The sequence below is a fragment of the Austrofundulus limnaeus genome, unplaced genomic scaffold (genome assembly GCF_001266775.1).
Source record: "Austrofundulus limnaeus strain Quisiro unplaced genomic scaffold, Austrofundulus_limnaeus-1.0 Scaffold523, whole genome shotgun sequence".
In the NCBI taxonomy this organism is placed as follows: Eukaryota; Metazoa; Chordata; class Actinopteri; order Cyprinodontiformes; family Rivulidae; genus Austrofundulus; species Austrofundulus limnaeus.
This window is the reverse complement of record NW_013952925.1, coordinates 155,005-164,703: the sequence shown is the minus strand read 5'-3', so window position 1 is coordinate 164,703 and position 9,699 is coordinate 155,005. Positions and strand designations below refer to the sequence as shown.

General features: G+C 42.3%; 1 protein-coding gene across 2 annotated transcripts in view; it reads left to right on the top strand.

Moving 5' to 3' along the window:
- The window catches only part of dpp10 (dipeptidyl peptidase like 10), a 151,007-nt gene that overhangs the window by 86,962 nt on the left and 54,346 nt on the right, over positions 1 to 9,699 (top strand). The window contains exon 1 of one of the 2 annotated variants that reach the window (XM_014026071.1): positions 4,350 to 5,098. The exons of the other annotated variant lie outside the window; for it this stretch is intronic. Within the exon in view, the coding sequence (XP_013881525.1) occupies positions 5,042 to 5,098 (57 nt within the window). The 5' untranslated portion in view covers positions 4,350 to 5,041. Of the gene's footprint in view, positions 1 to 4,349; positions 5,099 to 9,699 lie in introns of those variants that run through there. 2 annotated transcript variants of the gene reach the window in all.

Below are 9,699 nucleotides of genomic sequence, written 5' to 3'. Positions count from 1 at the left end.
CCAAAATTTCTACTTAAATACAGTAACAAAGTATTTGTACTTAGTTACTTTACAGCTCTGCTGGGTGCTAGTTTCCACCTGCAGTCCCTGATCCAGCCCACACAATATTATAAAAGGTGAAATAAAAAAAACAAAAGCAGCTGGATGCTATTCACACAGAAAAACATAATTAAAAAACACCAAAAATATACAAGAGCATACAGTCTTAGTCAATATAAAATCAATTCATGACATCCATACTCCCAAAATGATGTCATCATTGACGCCATCTCACTTATTTAAAAACACATTAAAAAAGACTGACCATCAATAAAAATGTGAATCATTAGAAACTAATAAAAAGTGTAGCTGTGACAAAGGTTTGAAACAAGACGCCTGAAACCAAACTGAGCTCTGAGACCTGCCCCCTGCTGAGGATGAGGAGCAGCCTTCCTCTTGCTGTGGACAAGTCTCTCATTAGGATTTTATTTTGAAACTCCCCTCGCTGACAGGACCGGCTCACAGGGATGAAGAAATGATGCTTTGCTGCTCTTTAATCTGAATTCTGCTGCATGAAATGAAATTAATGAATTTTGTTTGGAGATGTTGTGAACCCAGAGCTGCAGCTCACTTTGTTGAAGTCCTTTCTGCTTTTATAAAAAAACTTCTAAACTTCAAAATTTTAGAAATTATTTCTTCTGTTTTTGCAACTTTTCCCTTTAAAATGTCAGAGGTTTTGTTTTGTCTTGCTCTCCGCTGAGCCGTTTCTGTAAATCAACCCTGCTTCGGCTCGGCCCTCTGATGAAAGGCGGCTCGGCTGGTTCTGCCGGTCGTATGGTCCGTTTGATGTCGGGGCACCCCGGGCAGATTGTTTCACAAACCTAAATTGCGGAGCCAGTTGACCATTTTGAAGTCTGGAAACTGAAATGGATGAAAAAAAAAATGCAAATTGGGAGCGTGAAAGGAGCTGCTGCTCGCTGCAGATTGCTTGATGAGCTTTCCAAATGGGCCTCGTTCTCTGTGTGGTTCTGCCAAACGGACCAAATAACGCTCCGCCGGGTTTCTAACTGCAGAATGTAACGGGCCTGTTTAGGACTTCTGCTCGTAATGAAGCTCCTCTGAGCGGTGAATTTATGAAAATGTTAACRTGCTGCTCTTGTTTTATCAGTTGGCTTTATTTAACCTCTGAAAAAACAACATTTTTCAGTTTCACCTCCAGCTGGTCGAAGCAGACGGGCCGTCGTTCTGGTTCTGGACGTTTTCTAACACCGACCTAAAACTTACAGTCCTGTCACACTAGGAAGTTTTGCACAACTTAAGAAAGTTTTTTGTCTTAATTACTTATAAAAGTTATACATTTGATCAATCTACTAGCATTAAAAACGGCTTCCATTTGTTTTTTTAATTACATCTTCATCGTAAACGTCTTTAAATTTTCATAAACCAGCATAAGTTAAATTGCCTRAAATATATTAGAAATGATTTAGTGAAAATAAAAACTTCAAATATTACAGATTATTTTGACAAAAACTGATTGTTTAAACTTGTGGTGATTTTCTGGAATGCTAAAATGCCTTCATATAAATCAGATTATCATCTGCGTAACGATGGATCATGAAAATCAACAAACACTGAGAGTYACTCGTCCTGAGTTAGGTTTAAAAATTCAAAACATAAAAACTTCAACTCACCTGACATCATCCAGTCTGTATCAGACTGTTGGCAACAAGTTAAAAACACAAAACTGTGAGGAAATAAATCAATATTAACTTACAATCAAAGTGAATTTGTATTTTTAGTTCCATATTTATTTAACTGCAATTAAATTGCAACATTCCTGCTAAATATGTAAAATTAATTTTTGTCACATACGTATCTTAATTATGTTTAAGTTTGATTTTAATGTATTTTTTTTGTCTCTAATCAGTTGCAGTTAGCTTCCATGAGTCTCCAAACCTTCCAAACTCTCAAATGTCTCAGAGCTAAATTAAGGATTTGATACAGTTGTGACAGATCTGGGTTAAACTAAGTTCTGAGTTTCAAGGTAACGAGAACAAGGCCCTGAGGATCACCCCAAATCACTGAGAAGTGCCCCAAATCTTACAGAACGTTTTGGMAACTCTTGTGAAGAACAGACTAAACTGTGTGGAATAAAAATAAATATTTCAGATATAAGTTAAATAAATGGGACAGTAAAGACACATCACTGTGGCCATCTTCAACTCGTTCACAGCCCTAATATTCACTCCACTGTACTAATATTCACTCCACTGTATTAATATTCACTCCACTGTACTAATATTCGCTCCACTGTACTAATATTCTACAACGGTCTGACTCGTCACTGCAGGATGAGCAAAAACAATCAGAACCAGAGAGAGTTCTGATAAAACCCAGTGGCAAAGCTCAGCTAGAAGCTAAAATAGCAACATGCTAGCAAATATAAGGTATCAAAATAATATCTAAAAGTATCAAAAGGGTAGATAGAAGTCAAAATAGTATTGGCAAGTAGCTAAAAGCAGCAAAAGACTAGCTTAAAGATAAAATCAGTACAAGGTAAAAGTATCAAATGGCTACTGTAGGTAGAAGCTAAAATGAGTGAATGGCTATCAAAAAGCCAAAGTAGCTAAAGGCTWGTGTGAAGTCTAAAGACTAGCAAAAAGTAGCATCTGAAAACAAAAACAGAACCAGTGAACACATTTTGAAAAACAAGATTATTTTTGTTAAATGAGTAGATTTTAATGTGTTTCTATGGGAAAATAATTGTAAACAAAGTTAAATATTTTGGAAAACTATCAAAGTTACAAAAGTCTCAGCAGCCATTGGCTGAAAGAGCCGAACGTTTTGATATGTAAACAGCTAAAATAGTGTAAATTTGTAGTTGGGTTGTAAACAAATGAGAAAAACGGTGAAATGAGGACAATGAACGAGTGCTGACTCAGCACTCAGACATCATCTGGTCTCATTTTGACCAGAACAGAACCGACCCACAGAGCTTCGGTCTGGACCCAGATCGTTTTAAAGCTGTGTGTTTGATCTTCTCTGCAGCGGTTCAGCCCGGCCCGCTTAGCTTTAATGCCACCACCTTTATTCTGAAAGGGCCCGGCCCGCGGACCCGTTTGAAGAGCCGCTCTGCGGACCTGAAACACGCCCGCACAGCGGGAGGCCGCTCTGTGTGAAGTGCAGAGAAATACCAATCAGGTCCTGCAGCAATCTGACTGCAATCAGCAGGACCAGAACCATGAAGGAGGCCCGACCCGGCGGGGACAGGAAGTCATGCAGGTCCACGGGTCCAACCGTCCTGGTTCTTACAAAACCCAGACTTTTTACTCATTTCTCTGTTTCTGGAGGATTTAAAAAGGCTGAAGAGAGGAAATGATCTGGAATATTTAGTAGCTGTGGCGGCCATCTTGAACAGTTCGTTCGTATTCTTCCTCTTATCCAGGGTCAGGTCTCAGAGAGACCCAGACCTCCCTCTCYCCAGACACTTGGACCAGCTCCTCTGGGGGAATCCCAAGGWGTTCCCAGTCCAGCTGAGRAACATAGTCCCTCCAGCGTGTCCTGGGTCTTCCTCTGGGTCTCCTCCCAGTGGGACGTGTCCAGAACACCTCACCAGGGAGGAGTCCAGGAGGCRTCCTAACCAGATGAACCACCTCAACTGGCTCCTCTGGACGTGGAGGAGCAGCGGCTCTACTCTGAGTGGTCTACTCTCAATGAATGAGTTACAGTTAAACACTGCAGCTGTGTCGGCCATCTTGAACTGTGTTACAATTAAACACTGTAGCTGTGTCGGCCATCTTGAACTGTGTTACAATTAAACACTGTAGCTGTGTCGGCCATCTTGAACTGTGTTACAATTAAACACTGTATCTGTGTCGGCCATCTTGAACAGTGCTACAAGTTAATCACTGTAGCTGTTTCTGCCATCTTGAACAGTGCTACAAGTTAAAACACTGTATCTGAGTCGGCCATCTTGAACAGTGTAGACCACTCTGCGTCAGCACAGCAGGATTTGGACTTTGGGCTCTGAGTTTGCTGATGGAGGCTAACAGATGCAGGTCCAACCTTTAGCTGCAGATGAAACGATCCTTTAAAGGTTATCAGATGAATTCATCAGCTGGGCCGATCCAGAACGTGGACCGTTCAGTCCTCCAAACAGCCAGACTCCATTAGTCTCCCTCGGTAAGAGCGGCTCAAAGCAAAGGTTAAGAGGAATTTATGCTAATGTGAATTCTTGTCCTGCTCTCAACACACCCACAATAAAAACACAATTTATTTTTTATTTTAAACTCTCTGCCTGTGTCAACCTTGAAGGATGAGGCGTCAGAACCTTCAGCTGTGGTTTGTGGTTTAAGATAATTTTATTTAACATTTTCTCTTTAAAACCTCAGCAAATTAGCTTCTTACCTTCTTTTAGCTAAGATGTGGCTAATAATTAGCTTTTAGCTATGGTTTAGGCCACAGAACAGAAACTAAACATGTTTGCTGGAATCTGATTAATTAATTTAAATTAATTAGAGTTTAGAGGGACATGTGGGACAGCTCAGTCCAGCTCAGTCCAGCTCAGTCCGGCTCTCAGTTCTGATGTAAACATGTAAACGGGTCCGGTGAGGCCGGGATTCGAACCTGTGACCTCCTGACTGTGCGTCAGATCTCACCGCCGCCTCCTTTGATGTGCCGCTGCAGGCGGGTCTGCAGACCGGAAGTGAGGCTGAGACTCTGGACTGGTTTCAGCACCGCGGACAGCTCCTGCTGCAGGGGTTCGGTCCGGTTCAGCCTGTCGGAACCAGCAGCCTTTCAGAACCCCTCCAGCTGCAGAGGAGGGACGGGTTGGACCTCTGGTACCGAGCTGAGACTCTCCTCCCTTTTCTCCCGGAGGGGGGGCGGTTCTGCTCCACACCTCACAGATCTTCAGTCAGAGCTGACGGAACCAGAACCGGACCTGGCAGCTCCTCGTTAACATTCCGCCTCCGTTCCCGCCTGGAAGCCCGGTTCTGCTCGGCTCGACCCGGGAGGGTTTCGGTTCTGGATCCATTAAGTTCGACCAGAGGACTTCAGGAGGATGACCGCCACCAAGGAGCCGCCGAACCAGAGACCGAACCAGCCGCAGCAGGACGAGGTTTGGGTTTTTTCACATCGTTTCACCGCTCGAACGCGTCGAACCGGTTCGGYCGTTTGGACCTGACGGTTCGGATGGAGTGAGCCGTGTTTGCAGGTTCTGCTCGGGTGGCTCTTGTTAAAGGCTCAGCTGTCATGACTCGGTTCGGGTGGGGGCGGGTTCGGAGCGGGTCATTGTAATTCAGGGGAACCGAGCCGGAGCGGCAGGAGGATCTCCGCAGTCCGGGTCCACCTCTGCGCACCGAACCCGCGGTGTTCCGGTCCCGTCTGAACCTCAGCGTGCACCCGAGCCTGCAGCTGGATCAGAACCGGCAGCTGGATCAGAACCGGCTCAGAAAATCTCGGAGTTAAAATAAAACATGAACCTCTAAACCCGGTTCTGTTCGGACCAGCAGAACCAGCAGAAAGTTGGACCCAGTCCTCAGAACTTCACCGGGTTTTAAAGTAAAACATCTGAAAAATAAAGATTTTAACAGAAAAATTAACTTTTTAAAATCTAATTGTAGATTTTTAGTTTGGTTCCGTCAGAGTGATGTCAGGGAGTGAGACRCAGGTCTGTGGTTACCATGGAGCTGCCAGCATGAAAACAAATCACTTTTCTGTCTTTAGCTTTGATGCCTAGAGGGTCCCTGAGCTGGACTCTGAAGACCCCCTCCACCATAATGAAACCAGAACCAGACCAGAACCAGGTCCAGTTCTGTCAGAACCTTTGGGTTCTTGTTTCAGTGACTTCCTGTTTGGTTCTTTCTTTATATTTATGATCTGAACTGTGATCCTGAATTCAGCTCGTTTTTTACTCTTCAGAACATCTGATTAACCTGGGGTCGCATTTCCTCTTGCGTCCACATCCTGGGTGGTTGTCCACAGTTGTATGAACGGATCATGAAGCACTTTGTAGTTTTTACCTTTAACATCTGTAGAATGTGTGGTCCGACAGCCGATCTTCCTCCAAATCTTCGGTCTTTTGTCCCTTAAAACATCCTCCAACCTTTCGGCTGTTTGTCCCTTAAAACATCCTCAAACCCTTCGGCTTTTTGTCCCTTAAAACATCCTCCAACCTTTTGGCTGTTTGTCCCTTAAAACTTCATCCAACCTTTCGGCTGTTTGGCCCTTAAAACATCCTCCAAACTTTCGGCTGTTTGCCCCTTAAAACATCCTCAAACCCTTCGGCTTTTTGTCCCTTAAAACATCCTCCAAACTTTCAGCTGTTTGTCCCTTAAAACTTCATCCAACCTTTCGGCTGTTTGGCCCTTAAAACATCCTCCAACCTTTCGGCTGTTTGTCCCTTAAAACTTCATCCAACCTTTCGGCTGTTTGGCCCTTAAAACATCCTCCAAACTTTCAGCTGTTTGCCCCTTAAAACATCCTCTAACTTTCGGCTGTTTGCCCCTTAAAACATCCTCAAACCCTTCGGCTTTTTGTCCCTTAAAACATCCTCCAAACTTTCGGCTGTTTGTCCCTTAAAACTTCCTCCAACCCTTCGGCTGTTTGTTCTCTTTAATCAGCCAAAATGTCTGATCCTCTGAYGCTAAATGTTTTTACATGGTCCAGTTTCATGACTCACTTGAACTCTCAGGTCTACATGGTCTTGGTGTTTTTTTTTTTTTGATAAACCTTAAGCTCCGCCCTGATGTGGGTGTAGTCACTGTAGCTCCACCCTGATGTGGGTGGAATCAATGTAGTCCCGCCCCCAGACGTATTCTGTTAAACAAATCTTTACCTGTGGATCACAGGTTCTGTGAGTGTTTGTGCTTGGATCTTGATCTTTTATACAGTAAAATGTCGKCCATTTTGTCAGATTCAGGAGGAAGTCCCGCCTTCTTTTTGGGTTTTCAGAGAAGAAAGCTGGAGTTTCAGCTGCAGCTTTGCCTGAAAGATTCAAAAATATTCGGAGGTGTTTCAGGTGAAATTCGGCTCAGATTTTCTAAGAAATCAAMGCTCATGATTGAGTTTTTGTGCCTGAAAATGTTGAAGGTCTCCGGAGACGTGAGTGATTTCTGAGAAGTGATGAAGGTCTCAGAGGAGCCTGAAGATCCCTGAAGGTTCTGCAGAACTGGGTCCTTCAGTGTCTCAGAACAATCAGTTTGATGCACAGCAGCAGACATTTTATTCTCCTTTTCTTAGAACCTGTTTTATATTTTATCAGTGAGGAGAAAAAACTGAATGAAATCCAAACAACTTGAGTTTGTTTGGATGTTTCTGCAGAAAAATAGTTTTATGTGAAACAGACATGAATTCATGTCGCCTGCTGCCGATCAGCTTYAAACTGGAGGAAACCTGCAGGTTAGTTGTTAAAACTCCCTCTGATCCCAGTCTGTTCAGGATTATTGGTTTAGTTTATGGCAGATTTTTAATTATTTTTTAGTTTCTGGCTGACTTTTAGAACTGGTCAGTTTATGGTTCATTCTTTGATTTTTATTTTTCAAAATAAAACGAGGGGAAAAGAAAGAATAATCAGGTGTTTTTTTAAAGTTTTTATTTCTAAGGTTTAAAACTAAGTTAGAAAAACAACAATTGCAAAAGTAGAAAAAGCTACTTTTTATGTTAATGTTTAAAGCAAAAAGATTTTGTATTTTATTTGTTAGTTTCTGTTGGAACAGGAAACCCTGGAGTATTTACTGTATTTATTCATGTATACTAGAAACTTAACCCTAAAAATCAAACAAAGTGTGTGTGTTTGCGGGGTAGTATCATACACAGGTTATTGATAATTAGATTTTTAATGTTTTATAAACTTAAAATAATGATAATCGTATTATACATGAATAAATACGGGAGTTTTCACTTTTCACCATGAATGTTTTATTCAGAGCTGATGAGTTAATGAACAAAAATCAAATATTCCAAATTATAAGTTTTGAGTGCAGCCACTGTTGTTCTTCCAGCTTCTATAAACTCTTCTTCTGTGGTGACCTTTCAAGTATCCCTTCACAATAAAACCATAGATTTTATTTTAGATTTAGAAAGATGAATTAAGAATCAAACGCTGTGGGTTTTTAATTAGTTTGATTTTATGACATTTAGGTTTTAAAAATGAAAAGAAGAAACATCTGTTTTTGTTGTGATTTTATTTTGAAAGGGAAAAACACRGATTGTTTGGTTGAATTTGTTGGTTTTTCTGGTTTCAGACTCCAGTTTTGAGTCGGGTTCAGGTCGGAGCTTTTAGTTGTCATGAAGCCAGTCGGGGTTCCTGGTCCTGCTGGACCGTGTCTCAAACGTCCACCTCACCTTGTCCCACATCATGACGCTGCTGCCACCGTGCCTGACAGGTCGGTCTTCTCAGGTCCTCCTTTTCTCGGTCTTTGTGGATCAGAGAAGACCACACAGAATCACCAGAGGTCCAAACTTAACCTGGGTCAGAACCCCCAGCTGTTGGTTCTCAGGTGTTTTCCTCTGTTAGAATGAAACTGTAAAAATTAAACCTCATAAAGCTGCAGATCAAACACTCAGAAACTGTTTAAATCCTGTTTTTTCTTCTGAAGAAGGAACCAGAGCRAAACCATCGTCCTCTCGCAGCGCCGCCTCTAACTACAAATAATTTGAGCTCCGGGAGAGGTCGAGCGCCGGCGGACCGCAGGGTCAGAACCGGAGTCTTGGGTCAGGCGGGGCTCGCAGACGGAGCAGCTGCTCTGACAAAACGTTWCCTCGCCTCGGATAACGGAGTCACGGCCGGATTAAAGGACAGAATGTGAGGAAGAGGACTTTCACACATCTGGGCAGGAAACAGTAACTCACACTGATGATGATGAGGATGATACAAGCAGGAGGAAGAGGAAACACTGGTCCAACACACAAGAGATGAAGATGAGACTAAATCAGATTTAGACTCTCAGCTACTACCACACACGTTTCACCTCAAACTGACCTGGTTTTGTCATTTCTGTGTTAGCAGCCATCTTGAATGACGGTTAGCTCATAGTTATAAATCTACAGTTTCTGCTTCACGTCGATCGTTTTACTCATAACTTTGTTTTCAGAGCTCTGCAGCTCAGAATAACAGGCTAAATCAGGGCTATRACCTTCCACCTGTGTTTAAAATATTACCTGTAAATATAAAACTATTAAATTCTGTTGGTTTGATGCAGGAAATGTGACAGAGGAATGTTAACCTATCTGAGCGCTAGCTAACTGCAGCGTTAGCAGGCCTGATATTACAGTTAGCCATGAGAGGGTTCATTTACTGAACTAATGAAAATCTGCACAAGAACATGCTAGGCTAAGCTAATAACAAAACATTCTTGWGTCTSACGCTAACACAGTTAGATGAGACATTGTTAGCAATGATAACAAGCATGCTAGGCTAAGCTAATAACTAAAAATGATAAGATCTGCTACTAACACTTAGCAGAGACATTATTAGCAATGATTATCATGTTAGGCTAAGCTAATAGCTAAAACAATAAGGTTTGAAGCTAACATGCTTGACTGGGACGATATTAGCAATGATAAGCATGCTAGGCTAAGCTAATAACAAAAAAAATTCTTGAGTCTGACGCTAACACATTTAGATGAGACATTGTTAGCAATGATAACAAGCATGCTAGGCTAAAGGGCTCGAAACACGGGAGGCGACGTCGCTCGCTCTCCATTCATTTCCTATGG